The following is an 18,757-nucleotide window of genomic DNA, read 5'->3' on the forward strand; positions in this document are numbered from 1 at the left end:
TATTTTACTCCTGTAGCAATTTAGCGGGACGATAATTTGGCAATGCGCTCGTTTCTCTTTATGCTGTGCCTGTGCGCAGGGGCCGGGCTCCCCGCACTGATCTCCGCCGGGCCGGCTGGCTGGGACTCTCGGGAATTAGCGCTCCAGGCTGACCTCCCGGCTCCTGAAGACGTAGCCCAGTCGGAGGACTTGAGCCTGGCAGATGCGTCCTCCGAAGACCTGTCTGCAAGCGAAAACGACTCGCAGTCCTTGGCTCCCGACTTTCGCCGCCTTCCCGTGTCCAGAGACGCGTACTCGCCCTACTTCGACAAGGAGAAGATGAAGCCCGAAGCTGGCAGCCGCCCCTTACCCGCCTACATCAAAAGCGTCCTGTTTCCTCCCCAGCGAGGGTGGCAGCCGGCTCGCCCGGCCATCGGGGGCACCCGAGGAGTGGCCGTGTGGTGCGACTCCAGCAGGATGTACGTGAGTGTCAGTCGGCTCCTGTTCGGCTTCAGCTGTCGGCCATCGGAGGTGACCTTGGGCAACTGCAGCGTCAGCCGAACCACACGCAGTTACTTCAACTTCATCTACGGGCTTCACGAGTGCGGTACCGAGCAATCGGTAAGCAGGTCTTCATCTACATGCAGTGTATCGATGTGAGCTTTAGGGCTTGTGTCGGGGTTGCCTTTCCTGGGAATATCCCTTCCTCTGTGACCCTGCAGGTTGTCCAGGGCCGCCTGGTGTACTCCAACACTCTCCGCTATGCCCCGCCCTCCTCCAGTGCACCTGTGCATCGCTTCATTCCCTTCTCTGTGCCGGTCAAGTGCTCCTACTACAGGTAGGCAGGGCTTTGCTGCTGCTGAGAAGCTGCTGGGGAAAGTGTCCAGAAGCCCCTCATCCCCTCTGTCCTGCAGGTTCCACTACTCCTACAAGGTTGGCTATGTCCCCACGTGGGCCAGGAGAAGGACCTTCTTCAAGGACCTGAAGAACAAGCACAGCTTTGTGCTGCTCACCACCAACTGTTAGCTCCTTGAGTGAGTGGCTCCTCCTGCCTGCAGGGGGTGCTGTGTGCATGTGTAATGCTGCCTCTCTCTCCAGCCCACCGGGTCCGCCTCTCTCCCAAGGATGAGTACTTCCTGGGTCAGCCCATGTACTTCCAGGCCACTGCCTACTTTGCCACAGCGGAGCAGAGGCTGTACATCCACTCGTGTTACGTAACGGAGAAACCAGACCAGCACTCACAGCCCCGTTTCCCCGTGATTGACAACTTGGGGTACGGCCCCTTCTGGGAGGGGAGGTGGGCAGGAGCCCCGAGAGCCTGCAGGGGTTCATCCTTGTCCTTGTCCCCAAGTGCATGGTGGACAGCAAGGCAGATGGCTGCCTGTCCAGGTTTGTCCCCTCCAAGCAGAAGGATGTGCTCCGCTTCACGATTGATGCCTTCCTCTTCCAGAAGAAGCTGTCCAGGAAGGTACTGCTCTCAAAGGCTGCTCAGCCTTCCTGCTCTACTGATCCATTGTCTGCTTTTCCATCCATGATCTCGATGTGAACCAGACTGTGGCAGCTGTAGTGCCTAGAGCTGCCAGCTTGCCTTCACTGATGGCAGAAGGTCCTTCTCTGTCCCTCTATTGGCCTTGATCCCTTAATGCTGTGACCTTCCCTCTTGCAGCATGAAGTGACTGAGCTGTACATGCACTGTGTCATGGCTGTGGCTCCTGCTAAAGCAACACCAGGGACCAAGTCCTGCACCTACAACAGGGAGGCGGAGAGGTACTTCTGCAAGGAGCCTGCTGAGGGTGCTCTGGGACATGCCAGGTGGGGACCTCACCTGTCCTCCTCTCCTCCAGGTGGGAGGAGCTGTATGGTGACCATGAGGTCTGTGCCTGCTGTGAGTCCAGGTGTGCTGGCACCGGGAATGAAGGTGGGCCTGGTTCTCTATCCCTTGTGGATGCATCTCTGCCCAAGAGACAACCATGCTTGGACAACTGAGGAATGATCCTGTGCTGGACAAAGGGACTGTTTAGATGAGCAGACTGTGGGTCTCTGGGTATAGCAGATCCCTCACTCCTGGGTGTTGCTTGTCCACAGGTACCAGGAGCCTGGTGACCAGCAGTCGGGTGGCTGTGGCACCAGTAGAAGCTCCTCTGGATATGGGGGCTGACTGGACTGAGGATGAGGAGGGAGACCCTCAGAGCTCCAGTGAAGATGCTGAGAGCACCAGTGAGGATGTGGAGGGAGCAGAGGACTTTGGAGATGTTGGCCAGTGGACAGGTAGGGTCTGGCAGGAGGAGCTCCTGTAGGGGTGGTGTCCTGCAGTTCAGCTGGATTTTTCTCCTTCTTCCTCCCCAGGTGCCTGAATGAAGGCTCCAGCCTGGCCCTTGTGACTCTCCTGCCTCCACTTGCCTTGTAATGGCAACATTTCAATAAAGCTGTGAAAGACCTTTCTGCCTGCCCTTGTTTCTTTATGGTTTATTCAGATGCAGCCATTCAAAATGGGTGAGGTATTTCGCGGCATACCCCGGTGGGCGTGTCGCGGTGTCACGCGGTATCACGTGGTGTCACGTATCATTTGACGCTCTGCCGGAAACTATCCGGCGTCGCCTTGTAAAACCGCCAGGGGGAGCTTAACCTCTCATGCACAGCATTTGAGCCTTTAATTTTGAACTGTGTATTACAGCATGTTAATCATCAGTCATTAAGTTATGGTATATTTTATGAAAGCAAGATTGCTCAGTTGGACAAAAGTACACAACCTACCTTTATCAGAAATATTTATGCATCAAAGCCTTTACTGAAGATATTACTAATAGTATTAATAATGGATTCGTCACAGCCAGCACTCCGGGAGTTCATCAGCGGTTTTACAGTATATATCGCCTTTAAAGGTGGCTTCTCAAAACGCTTTACGGGATAAAAACAACCAGAACAGCAGCAACAACAATATTGTATTTCGTTGCACTTTGAAAACCAAGTAATAACTTAACTATACAGTACGTGCAAACGTTTCGTATGTTGCTGTCGTGAATGCCTGCGTACCCATAAGTATCTTATTTGCCTTGAGTCTGTCAACAGTATATCTGTCCCACTACCCCCCTCTCTCCCTCAATTCAATTCAAGGTGTTTTATTTGCATGACAGATGGGTACAAGCAGTGTTGGGTATGTATATTGTAACGCTTACTGCCGACAGGCACTGTGTAAGACCCGGCGTACCAGAGCAGCGCACCGAGGAAGCGTTTGCATTTATAACTTAGTTTTTAAAATTAGTCAAGCAATATGAACTCCCGGAGTGCTGGCTGTGACGAATTAAACCGGTCTCACAGGTATTCAAAGTACGAAGTACAGTGTTAAGTGGTAGCTGGGCTACTCCCTCAATAGAACCGCTTTAAGGAAATGCATTTTCAGAGAGCAATCACGCTGTGTTTATGTAGAAAAAGCGATTAGGTTTATGAGCAATCTAATTACCTATTCGCTTAAAACGCTATATAAAATAAAGTTTATTTAGAGATGAATGATCAGTGTCGCAGTTTAAATAATGGGAGTCAGGAAACTAACACAGCGCCACCGGATTTAATAACGCAATAAAAACGCTATAAAATAATGTGACTAGCTTGATTATGATTAAAAAACACAATTAAACACGCGCTTGCGATTTAAATCAGAACACGATTTAAATCAATATAAATGTTTATATTGTAACGCATACTGTCCAGCCTCCATTTCTCTATAAAAATGTACTCTGTTGCACACACACACACACTAGAAGCAGGAACCGCTGTCAGAAGGGAAGATATGTTCAAAATATCGCAAATATCGATCATGTTGCGATATTTTGAAATATAAAAGTCAATTGATTGTCCATAATATCGCTTACCTATTTTTTAAAAGAAATGTTTGTTAAAAGTAAAGTCCAGCACCAGCTGGATTCAAACACACAACCTGCTAGTTAGTAGTTACGCACCTAGACCAGCAGGCTACAAGACAGCTCGCATGAACAGGCAGGCGAAACAGCCCTACACAGCCCTGTCGCAGTACACGGATCTAATCATACCGTTATTAAATTCTTTAGATACGCGATTCCATATTATATTCCCTTTTAATCAAATTCTAAAAGTATGCTTGTTGACTCCGGTATCACGTTAGTTAAAGACTTCGAAGCTTACAATGTTTAGGGAGAAATGGAATACTGGTGTGTATTTTTTTCTTTAAAGTACCAAGACCAGCTATATACTGTTTGTTTATGTTCCAAAATTAATATCGTTTATGGCCTTCACAGGCGTTACAGTATGCTCCTTTTCTTTTTATGCTCAGCTACTAAGATTTCCCTTCAGTGGTAAAATTCAATATCTACAACGGGCACAGTAAAGACGTTTACAGTAAGTCTTTCTACGACAGACCAACGGACCACGAGTGCCCCTGTCGGTCAACCAATCACGCACCGCGGTACCCCGTGTCATCTTACCTGCGGTACGTGTCTGTACCGCTCACTTTGAATGACTGCATCTGTAGGTTTGAATGGGGTGGAGGAATTCAAGGGAAGTGAGACCCATTAATCAATGGAAGTATTTGTGGGGGTTCCCCTTTCAAGAATGCTTCCCATATTGCTGCCAATGAGGACTGAAAATGGCTGGAGTAATAAAGTGTTGTACTGGGGGAAGATGGCCGCACTATTCCTTGGGCAGGGCATTGTGAATTTTTTTTACTGGGGTAGAGACAGAAGTGTTCTATATACTGGAAATCCTCCTGTTTTCGAGAGGGGTAGTGCTTCTGGAGTGTGAGTTGCTACTGTAGTGCCCAGTAAGAGTGAGATCTGGTGTCCTATTCTAGGCTGCACAAACTGACTAAAAGAAACACAAGGAAGGAATTGTCAACAGGGGCTTGGTGTAAAGTAGGCTTTCCCTTCCTTAGCAGAGGAACAATACTGGTGCACAAACATCAGTGAATAATGGTACAGTTAGAATCTTGGAGGTCTTGTCTTATGGGTGTTGGTTTCACAGTATTGGACAGTCATGGGAAGTATTAGGATTGAGACTGGAGATCCCAGTACTTGACTGGGAAGACAGGTGTTCACAACCACCTCTACCAGCAGCACAGACTGTGTAGATTGAGACTGAATGCTTACTACACAAAGCCTCTCCCCTGTTTCAGTGTCCCATGTCATGAATTTCAAGTGAATCCTAGTCATCCTTTGGGACTACCTATAATTTGCACCAATCCTGCTGGCCCACTAAAGCTGTTAATTTTTAGCCCTACTGCACTGCCCTATTAAAGCTTCAAGGATTTAGGATAAACTATTTTATATAATGGTTCCAAAGGTGTCTTCTCAAAGCACTTGAAATAATTACAATAAGAATACACAGTATAAAACAATTCCAATAGACAGAGGAGACCATGGCTGGTGGTACTAAGGAAAGTAGAAGCAGAGGGGTAAAGAATGGAACCAGTTCAGTAAAGGCTCTTCTACAGAAGAAGGTGTTGAGTCTGAATTTGAAGGAGTTTAGGGAAGGTGACTCTGCTATCCTTGGGCAGAGCGTGGGGGCATAACAGGAGAAGGCCCTGTCACCCATACAGTGTAGACGGGCTTGGGGGACAGTTAGGAGACCAGAATTAGAAGAGTGAAGGTTATGAAGTGGGGAATAGGGTGATAATAGATTAAACTGCAACTGAAATGTGAAGGTACTTTCTACAGTTTATGCAAGAAAGGGTAATGTTAGGCTTTTATGGGACGGGGGTAATGGCAGCACTTTTGAGGACCGTTGGTACAACAGCAGTGCTCAAGGATTCAATTCTAATATTGAGGACAATGGGTTATATACCCATTGTTCTAACCAAAGGCTCAGAGACCTTTTGCTATATAAAAAGACTTCTTTCCACCACTAATTTATTCAGGTTTGGTTCATTTGGGTTTTATCTGTTAAACATTTAATATAGTATGTCAGTTTGTTGATGCCTGTATATCATAGTGATCTGCACACACACCTTTGACTGAATATGGGCTGCCAAACCTCTCCACCAAACTTATGTATCACGGTAGGTACACAAGAAGTTTATTTGTAATAACAGGGTTGTTGGTGCCAGTAGTCAGATTGGGTCAAGTGCAAGGTAACAACAGCATCACATTAACTGGAGATGATCCAGAGATTAGCATTCAGCTCTGTACGCCAGATTAATACCGATTTGCAACTCGCTCATCTGCTGACTTTAGTCCCCTGCTCAGTAATCACAATATTCCCAATTGCAATGAGCCCAAGGAAACAGCTGCTGCTCTCTAGAGGACACTACAGGACAGGACTAAGTACAATTCCTGCAATAGACTAAGCAGTTTAGTGCCAAACTAATGGAACACTGAATCCTATGGGACAGTTCCGAATGTAGTAACAGCTTAATACTGAAATAATATCGTAAACACCTCGTGATCTTAAGAATCTGTCGCTGTTAAAAAGTATTATAATAATAAACTAAAATTGTACTGCAGCCACAACACAGTGGACTTGCAGCTCCTGTCCTGATCAAACAGAAAGATGTCATCACTATAACACCTGTTAACAAACATAGTGCCTGCAGTCTGTGAAAGAGAGCTCTGAGGTAAATATTCCTTGCAGGGAAGTGAACTGAAAAACAGGCAAATACATCACTCAGATGAAGAGCAACGACTGTCGCTAAAGAAAGTGAGCGAGGGTACACCTATAGTTGTTAATCCGGCGAAATTCAAACATAAATTCGTGACGCACCAGAGTACCACAAAGCTAGAAGCGTGCCTTCAACTGGAGTATTGTAGCATGACTATTTATAAGTAATATTAACTTATTCCAGGCGTTCATCTGGTTTAAGAATACGAATCGGTGCCTTCAAATAGACCTTTAACAGTCCTTTGATGTAGAATTAAGAAAATGGGGAATTATTTGATCCCATTCTCAATCCAGTAGTTTATGGACAGGCACTCTCAGCGGACTGTGTGCAGGAGTGAGGGGTGATGTGGAATTCTATGGGCTCAGTGGGACTCTGGGAGTCAACTCAGGGCTCTGCTGTAGATTCCTGTAGAACCGGTGTGAAATGATAATGTATCGTTGGCTGGTATTGTTAATGTAAAGTTTACTAGTACGTTTCGGCAAAAACATATTTTCTTTCTTATTTTTTTCAGCATGGAATAAACCTATTACTTGTTCCTTTGCAGCCTACAGTACGCATGCTGACGCAGCTACCCACCTGAACTACAAATTGTATGTTGGCCGTTCCGTTACACCATATTGATGAATCGTACAAGATCATAGGATCTATAAGCCTGAAGACTCGTCTTGTACAGTGCCCTGATAAAAATCAAATTAATTACACTAATTTTTATGGAATCCCATTTCCGGTAGTGAGGCTTCCATAGTAAACGGATGGAATAGTGGACGGTGGGCTTTTAAATTCTTTTTTTATTTAAACACCAGAAATACAAAAACAGAATATGAAATAAGATACAGAAATAGACACTTCACATCCAGAAGAATTCACAATTATAAAAGCTGAAACTTATAATTTTTAAATATTTCCATTGTATGTCCTTTTTTACTTAAAAAAGGTCTTCTTTAGCTCAGCTGGCAAGGCCTGGGTTCGAGCCAATGCAGTGAGGCACGAACTAGGGTGGGAGCGGGGAAGGCACAAGCCCTGGAACCCGAATCCGTTACAATAACAAAAGGACAGACAATGAAATATAGGTTATTTCGAAGTCCCAAATGTGAGATATAAAGTCGCAATTACGAGATATAAAGTCGGAATTCTGAGTTTTTAAGTCGCAATTCTCAGTTACTAAGTCGGAATTCTGAGATACCATAGCGCGTTTTTATTTTTACTCCCTGGCGGAAACGGGCTTCCATAGAAATGGTCAGATTCAGAGCCATTGCAGTTCGTGCTAATTAGAACAACGCCAGTACTGAACCCTCAGCACCGTACTGACTACTGAGCACAAGTTCAGCTGCTCGCCAGCTTTGTTACGCACAGTTTTGCATTGCTATTGAGCTCAGAGCAGGAGCTGATCTTCAGACAGTACCGTGTTAAAAAAGCAACATGAGCCAGGCAGGAGTCAAACCTACAATCTTCTGTTTCAAAGTCAGATGCGTTATACATTACGTCACTGGCCCTAATCTTACGGTGCTCAACTGCACCATAGTGACCTCAGCGCCACTACTAGTAATACATCGCCCCCGGCCAAAATTGCTTAGTAAAAAAAAACATTTTCTATACTGTCTGTTTAAAAATATTATATCTTTAAAAAAGACAAAGGGTTTGTGTGTCGCGCTAAAGTTTCGATTCATTTCGAATGCAAAGAAAAAACATTTTCTTCCAAGAAATCATAAATTTGTCTCATCCTCCATACTATAATTCTCTCTTGTAGTAGTAAAGCATTTTGAGTCAAACCGAACAATATATTAAAGGAACAAGTAATAGGTTTATTCCATGCTGAAAAGAGAAGAGAGAAAACACAACGTTTCAGCTGTGAAACATTCTTCAGGTTTGTTTTCTCTCTACTCTTTTCAGCATGGAATAAACCTACAGTATTACTTGTTCCTTTGCAGATATGCATGCTGACGTAGCTACCCACCTGAATATATTTAACGTTTCATCTATACGATTAACATAATGTTCTCCTGAATAACTACAGTAAATGGCAAAGCCTTAGAGCCACAGAGAAAAACAAATTGCATTTAAAGTCATTTTAAAGGCTCGAGATAACATTGCACTATAAACGCAAATGTTTGTCTTCTTTGTGGCGCTTACTTTTTGTTGCTTTAGCAAATTTCATGCAGTTTATTTCTGACACAAGACATAACAAGCTTGTGTATTTATGACAAAAAAGCAGGGCAACAATTTATATCGGCCTTGAAACTGAAATTGTTAAAAAAGTGAGTTAAATGCAGATATAGTAAATATATTTTCTCATATAATGGTGTGTTTTTTTGTCTAAAAATCCTTCATGAATGGTTTAACAGACACTTTGCATAATAAAAAAAATATATTTGCAAATTTTAACTTTTTATATAGTAAAGTTTTGTTGTGAACATGAGCCCTGTTTATCGATATCACCAACACAGTTCTGGATTTTATTCTGCCTTCCTATGGACATATGAATTTTCTTTCACACAACAGCTCGCATGTGTGGTAGCTTATTAGCACCAGGGAGAAAAATAATATTGTTGGCTTTTAAATGAGAAACCATTTGCATTTATACAAAATCACAATGCATTGTCCCAGACATTGGGACATCCTCTGTTTAAACACCTGTCGTTTTCTCTCATATTGGCTCCTGTGCTTCAGTCCATTTGAGAGAGAAGACACTGAAAAAGTCTTGTGAAAGTGGATTTTGCACCTACGCCAGTGCTGTAGTGGTATCATACAGACACCCATACAAATCCATCACACGTTGGAAGCTCTGGAGGGCAACGTAAAATATTGCTCTGTCTGTTGGTGGATTAGGTATGCATGCTACATTTCAACGTAAAATGCAATGTAAAAAGATCAAATTTGATTCAAAATCGATTAATGTAAAAACCGATAAAGCTCATGTTTTTTATCTAGTTTTATCTATATCTATATCTAGTTTTTCAAAGGTCTTAAAAAAATGTTTATCGTGATTGTGAAAGTTCGAGAAGGTGTACCAGCGCGTGCCTTTATATCGCCAGCTTCAGTCTCGCCTGTAGCTGCGAGAAGGTTAAAAGCGCACAAGTGATCTGTCTTTCGTCAAAATAATTGCTGGAGCAGCAGGGCGTAGAGTACCATCCAGCAGCTGTAGATGGTGCTCGGGTAAGCGCTAATTCTGTTTTCAGCACAGGGAGCAAGAATGAGCTTAGTCCGGCTCCCAGCAGAATCCATTCTGGTTTGGTTGCTGTCAGACTGTGCATCTGAGGCTTTTTGGATCGCAACGTGAAAAAAAAAAAAAAAAAAAAACAATTGCTCACATCGTGTTACTTCCACCAGAGGAAGGGAAGATATCACTTAAAAAAAATCAGAACTGAATATTTGGATCCGGTGCCTCATACTTATCAAATTATTAAAATAATAATTATTTAACTATCAGATTGTGTTTCTGCAACATTTCGTGCACAGTATGCCGTATTCAACAATAAAACAACAGTCACAACGAGGCGTTTACACCCAGTCTGGGGTATTTTCCCCTTTTATATTTTTGCCACTTTATATCGAACCTGTTATACTCCCAGAACTGCGCAGTAGCTTCTACTTAATACAAATATACAATTCACCGCTGGTATAAACAGATGTGTGCCGTGTTTGCCTTTGTAAACATTTGTTTCAAAAATAAGTTCACAATATGTTAAAAACACAAAAAGCACAAACTTAATAATACAACGATACAAAATCAAAACCAAATCATAAAGCCAATTAAGTACCTATCCTTCGAAAACAGAGAACACCTTTATATCTACAATAAAAAAGTGACATTTGTATCTACTTTTGAATTACTGTACAAAGCAGACAGAGTATTCCCTGAATTCAAAGATCAGATCTTGGCCAAAACAAGACAATCAGACTTGAGCTGAATTCAGAACAAGAGCCTCTGCTTCGTCGTTTATTGAGCTTTTGATCAAAGTCTGAGTGAAAAAGGATCAGCTATTTTAACTGTTTGAATGAAATACACAAAGGGCACCTTCCTTCGAACCGGAGTCAAACCAGCAACCTAAGGATTCCCTCTTGTTTCCACTACAGTCCTCCACTCTACCAACTGAGCTATCAACAGATGTCAGGAGCTGCTTTCTGGCACATACTGCCCAATGTAGTGAAATGTTCCGGATGATTTAAATCCCAGATCGACATTGTTTCCAACTCGTTTCCTTAGTCTTGTTTACCTTGAATTTAAGCCACAAACCAGGATTCTACTGTATAAACTTCCGGAGATATTACAAAATGTTTGATGGAGCATCAATCATTCCAGGCAGAAATTGACTCCTTTCTTTCTCGAGGGATCATATTAAACATTTCATTTGGATCGAGAAGAGGATCACCATGAGACACAAAACAAACAGTTTCATTCTGTCTTTATTAGAATTTGTATCAACGCTAATGTTAGCTAATGTAAAGCCTTTAGTATGCGAGAGTGAGAGTTCAGTTATGCCAGGGAGTGTGAGAAAAGAGAACTGAAATTTAATAAATTAATATTTAAATAGAGTGTAAATCTTCAAAGTGTCACTGCAAAATTATTACAGGGGTCTACCAGCTGCCGGACGTACTTGTTTTGGGACTATTTCCAATAAGTACCGCATTAGTAGTTGTGTGTCCTTACTGGTATCTTTTAAACATTTGGTTATATACAAATGGGACAGAGACACAGTAATAATCCGATTTTAACGTGTCCTGCATTTTAACTTACTGAACAGGTAAATTGAAATGTTCTGATTCAGAGCCCCTGCAGTTCGTGCTAATTAGAACCATAACAACACTCCTGAGTCCTGAGCACCACACTGAGCAAAGGTTCAGCTGAACTCTGACTTTGTTCAGCATGACTTGTTGTTGCAGTTGAGCTCAGAGCTGGAGATGATCTCCATATTCTACCACACTAACTAGTCCTAAACGTAGTACACAGTACACACTTTTTAAAAACAATTTAAAATATTACACAAGGGCTGTAAAGCACACTCTAAATCAATCCGAACATTTGATTTCTGCGATCCGTTTAGGCAACATTAGGCAACGTGGTGCTTCTCCAGCAAAGCATTTCTCAGTTTTGTGAACTACTGGTGCTTTTAACACACCCACTTACGTACCTCGTCAGGATGGCTGAGTGGTCTAAGGCACCAGACGCAAGGACTCCTGTCTTTCCATTGCTTGGGTGTTCTGGTCTCTAAATAGAGGTGTGGGTTCAAATCCCACTCTTGACAGCTTTTCCCTCTCTTGCATTTTTCCTGTCTTCTTGTGCTCGCTGACAACGACAGAAAGAAGAAAACGGAGAAACCGGCTTGCGGGCACATGATGGGCAGGGAAATGCTTCGTGAACACTTCAATGTGATTAGCAGAAAGTCAAATAGGCTTCGATTTCTCCCTTAAGAACTGTTTGGGGTGCCTGTAATCGAGTAAAGATTTACGGTCAAGGTATGCATTCAAAGGTGAAAGACTGAAATATAAATCCAGAAGAAGATGTATTAAAACCTATTGTTTTCCTTGCGGTTTCCCCTGTATTTCATTAAATGTGGCATTGTGAAATCAGCCTGTAGCCCTACGGAATGCAGCCACTCTCCCAGTGACAGTGGCAGGAGCCGAGAGGATTAAATCAGAGCTCGAACAGAGAGTTAAAAATATATGGGCAACTAGAACATAGATCATAGAACATTTTTATTAAACTTTCCTATCTGCTCGGCCTTACTGGAGTATTTTAGCTGCATTTTAGCTTCAATGTATATACTTTACAGTAGATAGTGTTTAGTAAGAGAAGAGAGATACAAGCACTAAACCCCCACAATAACCAAACCTTAACTAAAGCAGGAAGATCAGTTTCTGCTCGAGACAGCTGTTTTCGGAACTGTAAATCTCTGGCTGGAGACGCTGTGTCCGGACTCAGAGGTTGTATAAGAAAAGACTCGGAGAGCTGCAGGCGCGGCTCATTGCTCTACGCTCCCCGTGCGGAATGGGCGTGTCCTCCCTCCCTCATTACCTTCATACACTCCTCTCAAACCACAGCAAACTCCTGAAATATTTCGGTGAACAGATACTGGGTCTTTCTTTCCAAGATCATAGGCAGAAACAATAAACACGGTGAAAACAGGAAGGTATTCTGATCGTATAGAGAAATGCGCAAAAAAACATTTCCTAAAATCCAATAAAATCTAGTTACATTCTGATGCTATTCTGATGTATCTGAATAGTTTTGGCACAGTTGTTACAGCAAAGAGACAAATAAACTTTTTTTTTAAATTTCATTCGAGCTGTAGTTTTGAAAATGTTTTTTCAATTCTCTAAATAATACAAACACAAACACCCGTTGTAAGCGTCTGACCATTGATATTCTTGAATTATAAGCCCGTACACATGCTGGCAGGCAGTTCAGCGAATATGATGCCCCTGCAGGGGCCGAATATTAGACAGATGTATACATACAGTCATCGTGTGGAGTTTATTCCTCCTCTACCGCAGTCTTTGCCTCTTGTCACATTTGCGCTTAATTGTCGATTTTTTGTATAGAACACCGAATATCTCGAGGAAGCCTGTCAAGCGAAGACTGATGGATTATTGAGGTGCAAACACTGGTTCAAAATCAACACCCTCTGCTATTGCCGTTGTTTCTTTGATAGTTTCTTCAAATTCCTCATCTGACCTTCAATATCGAGGGATATTGAGCATAATACCATACAAATTGTAACTTTCTTTTGATTGCCAGTTTTATTAAAATGCCATCCCCTTTTACAGTTAGTTTAGATGTTTGGCAAGGCGTAATATCCCCCCTCTCACCCTCAGCTAAAATATTTTAAAAGTACGACAACATTACACTATATTGAACAGCACTTCGGTTAACATTTATATTCAAATTAAGGTAAATATACGAAAATAGTAAAATAGAACTCCGGCGATCTGTTGTTTTTGCTTGTCAAGTTCTCAAACAATTTTGCATTGTTTTTTAAATTACTTTAGCTGAAGATGCAACGGGAGCAGAAGTGAATTCTCCCGCCACCCATTGGAACATAAATGAACATGGGTGAATACTATCTGCTTGGAAGTTGCCGTTGTCAGTAATTATTGGAAATTCCCGGTAATGTTGACTCTTTTCTCAATTGTTTACTACTGCAAATATCAAAATAGTTAAGGTTTTGCGGAAAAACAAAATTTTTGCGGTGATGATGTTTACTACAGGAAGAAGTGCGTCCCCGGGTGGGTTCAAAACACCCACCTTTGGGTTAATAGCCGAACACGCGAACCGATTGCACCACAGAAATGTTTGCACCTTGCTTTTTTTTTCATTTACATGCTTTTGGTGAACAAAAAATTCGCTTGCATTTCATCTTTCGTAAGCTATATGGTTAAAAAAAAGCAAGATGGGTTCCGCAAATGAAATTAATACACGCATTAAACCAAATCAAGACCTCTGTGAGTGTCCCAAATTACATGTTCTGTAAAACAAGACAGGAAAAAAAGTACCGCTGGAATTCGGATCCAGTATCTCCTCTTAATGGTACCAAATCATGTCTGAAGGGAGTGGGTTTCTAGGTGAGGTGGCTGAGTGGTTAAGGTGATTGACTGCTATTATATTGTGCTCTGCACGTGTGGGTTTGAATCCCATCCTCATCAATGACAATATCTTTTTTTCTTTAACGTAACCTTACATTTGCCCATAAAGTTCATATATTTTTCTGTAGCCGCAAATCCCCAATATTTCTGCTGTCTCCCGAGAAACACAAGCGTGGAGTCAAATCATATTAAATAACACAACACATCTATTAATTTAACACCCAGATGTGACAGAACACATGTAAGACTTACACACAGCTTTTAATATGCTATAGTGAATTTGCAGGTATCCTGGGGAGGGAAGAGAACTGATATTAAGGAAATACATATTTAAAGGGGATGTAAGTCTTAAATGTGTTTTGTCACATCTGGGTGTTAACTGAATAATTTTCTAGCATTATTTATTGTGTTTTAACTCTATACTTGTGTTTCTCAGGAGACAGCAGAAATATTGATGTTTACATTTATATTCACATTCCCGGTGATATTGACATAGGTACTCAACTATTTACTTGTAGTTTGACTCGTGTCAAAAGTTGAAAATCTCTGCAAACATCAAGATGGCTAAGGACGTGCAAAGAAACTCAATCACATTTAGAGAAGGTAATGTTTAGATCGGATTAATTCGAAGTGTGTCTCTGGGTGCATTTGATCTACGAACGCTGTGTTTAACTGAAGCACACCCTGACTGAGTGTGCCATAGAAACTGACACATGTCGTGTTTTTCTACATTCACAGATTTTTGGCTAAAGTAAAAAAAAATCGTTGTCATTTTCTTGCCAGCTGGCAGTAATTCTTTTGCACTGATAAGAAAGATAAGCATTTTAGCTTTCGCAATGTGTGGAGTTCTTGAAAAACAAGTTGTGCCAAAAACTAAATGAACACCTCCATTAAACTTAATGCAGAAGCATGTTGTCTATAATGATAAATGGTGCAAAAAGACAGGAATAAAGGTACCACTGGGATTTGATCCCAGGATGTCCTGTTCACTAGGCAAACACTTTTACCAAGTGAGCCACAGCAAAGCACTACCCTTTTTTAAGTGGTTGTGTTTTTGTTTCATTTTTCGCTCTTGTACTAGAGTAGTAATGTTTCTAGATGTGCATGAACGTGGTATAGTAGGCTGACAGCAGGAACACGTGGCCCACAAGCAGTGACGGTATTAGAGGTGCCTGCAGTATGTTGGTTTGTGAGAAGCGATAAAGTAACTTGCCGAGGAAGCAGGTGTGCCTGATTTAATAGAGGCCATCGAGCAGAAAAAGTAACAGAAGAACCAACATAAATTCAACAGTGATCTTCTGCAGCTGAAAACACAGGCGAGACTTCTCCAGGAAACTCACAACCTGGGCATGACTTCACTGCACACTGCTGTTGAGAACGATTGGTGCAGTGGTGCACTGGAGCTGTGCAAGTATTTCTCTCGACACTGACTGACACTGCAGAAACACAGGGTTTGGGCTGTGGATCCTCGTGGAAGAAAGAGACAGTAAAATAGCAAGGAAAATACAAGAGAAGAAACTGAAAGAATTGTGCCCACTGCAAATTAGGAAGGACAGAGGTGGCCGGACACTTAATACAGCTCAGCGGATAATTTGTAACGACATTCTTCTGTGACAATCAGCAGATGGATTCAGGTTCTGTTGTGCAGTTTGAACGTTTGTTCTCAGAAATCTGGTTCGTTATATGAGATGAACTGATATTAAATAGGAATAATCATTGATATAATAATTGATGTCTGGCGAAGGCAAATAACCTTTGTTCATGATTTGGGATGTGACTGGTTACATTGCAACAGTTACAACCCCCTATATAAAGGGTTTGCACTCTTATGCAATCAAGGGATTGAAAGATTTTTATAATTATTATTATTGTTCCAAAAATGTTCTATTTTTTTATTTCTGATGGAGCTGTGTGCAAAGATTTAACAAGCTCAACTCCCGCCAACGATTCGTCGTGAAGAAGCAAAACATTGAAGTTTCACAGACAGAAGCAGTACGCCAGCACAACCAACATTAAAACACGTAATAGGTTTATTCCATGCTGAAAAAAAGAAGAAAGAGAACACAACGTTTCGGCCGTGGAGCCTTCTTCAGGTGTGAGAGAGACAGGGCAGTAGGCAAAGGTAAAGTAGCGGGAGAACAAAGGTTGAGAGGGAGGAGGAGTGAGAGGCGGGAGCAGGGGACAGAAAGAGAGGCCAATCAAGAGGTGTGAAGTCAGAATGGGTGCAGAGAGGTGTGAAATGAAACTTCCAATGAATGGAGAAAATTTAAAAGAACAGTAATCTGTTGTTAAGGGAAGGGAGAATGTGTGATCCCAGCTGCAGAATAATTTTAGTTTCGGTGGTCTTTCTGATGTATGAGTTCGGAAAACCGTCTTTGAGAACACAGACGGAGAGATTAGAGTGGTCGTGGCCGTCAGAGGTGAAATGAGAAACAATGGGCTTGGAGAGATCTTTAATCTTCACAGCCCTGACGTGTTCTCTGAAGCGGTCTCCGAGTCTCCTTCCTGTTTCCCCAATGTAGATGGCTGGGCATTTACTGCAAGAGATACAGTAAATAAGGTTGCTGGAGGTACAAGATGCTGTCTGGGTGATCCGGAATTGTCCTGAGGGGCCTTGAATGAGTGTGGTGGTGGCTGTGTACTTGCAGGTGATACAGCGAGCTCTTTTGCAAGGGAAAGTGCCTGGTGTGGATGGTTGCTGAGGGCGGTCAAGGGAGCTGTGAACAAGGAGGTTACGCAGATTAGGTGGTCGGCGATATGAGATGATAGGGCGAACAGAAAAGAGGGCCGCAATGGATGGATCATCCTGTAGGATGGAAAAATTCTGGTTAATGGTCCTGGGGATAGGAAGTGTGTTAGGGTGGTAAGGAAGCACCAAAGGAATGCGGTTGTTACGGCGGGAGTTCCTGATCGGGTTGATGGTCCGGGGGGTGTTTTTGGCTCGGGCAAGGGCCCTGTCAATCACACTGCTGGGGTATCCTCTGTTGATGAAAAATGAGTACATTTCGAGGGCTTGGTTTTCGAAGTCGATGTCGTCGCTGCATAATCGTCGTAACCTAAGGAACTGTGAAAAAGGAAGAGAGTTTTTAGTGTGGTTGGGGTGAAATGAGCTGTACACCCATCAAACCAGCGGACAAAGGAGGTGCTGTTGTGGTGTGGCGTAAAGATCTATATATCTTTGAAGCCTCTAGACAACTAACTGACACTTCTGCCTACCTCCCCCTCCAACAGGACCCTACCACTGACCACCAAAAGGAAGTGGTATCCACCATTTCCCTTCTTATCAGCAGCAACGAGCTCCCCCAGGAGGCGAACCGGCTCATCATGGAACACCCACAGGTATCTCAATTTTACCTCCTCCCCAAAATCCACAAACCGGACACCCCTGGACGCCCCATCGTATCAGCATGTAACTGTCCAACTACTTACATCTCGGCCTTTCTCGACAGCCTCATGTGACCACTGGTTGAAGATCTTCCCTCATAAATCAAAGACACCAACCACGCGCTCCAACTTTTCAATGATTTCCAATTTCAGGGTACCGAATGCCACATTTTTACCATGGACATCACATCTCTGTACACCGTCATTCCCCATAATGACGGCCTTACAGCCCTCAAGCACACGCTGGACAAACGCACAGTGCTTGATCCACCCACCCACACCCTGGTACGCCTTGCAGAATTGGTCCTCACACTGAACGCATTCTCTTTCAATAATCTTTTTTACCAACAGGTCAGTGGAGTTGCCATGGGCACCAGAATGGGACCCAGCTATGCCAACATTTTTGTCGGCTGGGTAGAAGAACGCTTCTTCGCTTCCTACACTGGCTATGTCCCTGACCTCTACAAACGATATATTGATGACTGCGTCGGTGCCGCCACATGCTCCAACGATCAGCTTGAATTCTTCCTGCACCATTTCACCAACTTCCACCCGTCCCTCAAATATACGGTTAACATATCTTCCACCACTCTTCTGTTTCTAGACATCCACTTGTCTATCAACTACCCCCGACTGTCCACTTCAGTTTATTACAAACCCACGGATTCACACAGCTACCTCCTGTACAGCTCATTTCACCCCAACCACACTAAAAACTCTCTTCCCTTTTCACAGTTCCTTAGGTTACGACGATTATGCAGCGACGACATCGACTTCGAAAACCAAGCCCTCGAAATGTACTCATTTTTCATCAACAGAGGATACCCCAGCAGTGTGATTGACAGGGCCCTTGCCCGAGCCAAAAACACCCCCCGGACCATCAACCCGATCAGGAACTCCCGCCGTAACAACCGCATTCCTTTGGTGCTTCCTTACCACCCTAACACACTTCCTATCCCCAGGACCATTAACCAGAATTTTTCCATCCTACAGGATGATCCCTCCATTGGGGCCCTCTTTTCTGATCGCCCTATCATCTCATATCGCCGACCACCTAATCTGCGTAACCTCCTTGTTCACAGCTCCCTTGACCGCCCTCAGCAACCATCCACACCAGGCACTTTCCCTTGCAAAAGAGCTCGCTGTATCACCTGCAAGTACACAGCCCCCACCACACTCATTCAAGGC

At 43.2% G+C, this 18,757-nt stretch overlaps 1 protein-coding gene and 1 non-coding gene across 2 annotated transcripts in view; both read left to right on the forward strand.

The window, feature by feature from the left end:
* The window catches only part of LOC148663356 (uncharacterized), a 76,131-nt gene continuing 57,374 nt past the window's right edge, over positions 1-18,757 (forward strand). Inside the window, exons 1-8 of the mRNA XM_088632861.1 lie at positions 1-600; positions 702-817; positions 894-1,000; positions 1,078-1,252; positions 1,330-1,447; positions 1,646-1,746; positions 1,824-1,897; positions 2,065-2,247. Of these exons, the coding sequence (XP_088488987.1) occupies positions 43-600; positions 702-817; positions 894-1,000; positions 1,078-1,252; positions 1,330-1,447; positions 1,646-1,746; positions 1,824-1,897; positions 2,065-2,247 (1,432 nt within the window). The 5' untranslated portion in view covers positions 1-42. The remainder of the gene's footprint in view (positions 601-701; positions 818-893; positions 1,001-1,077; positions 1,253-1,329; positions 1,448-1,645; positions 1,747-1,823; positions 1,898-2,064; positions 2,248-18,757) is intronic.
* On the forward strand, positions 11,737-11,847 carry trnal-caa (transfer RNA leucine (anticodon CAA)). Its single transcript has 2 exons — positions 11,737-11,774; positions 11,802-11,847. It is a non-coding gene; the product is annotated as a tRNA-Leu (tRNA).

The sequence above is a fragment of the Lepisosteus platostomus genome, chromosome 5, assembly GCF_059453375.1.
Source record: "Lepisosteus platostomus isolate fLepPlt1 chromosome 5, fLepPlt1.hap1, whole genome shotgun sequence".
NCBI lineage: Eukaryota > Metazoa > Chordata > Actinopteri > Semionotiformes > Lepisosteidae > Lepisosteus > Lepisosteus platostomus.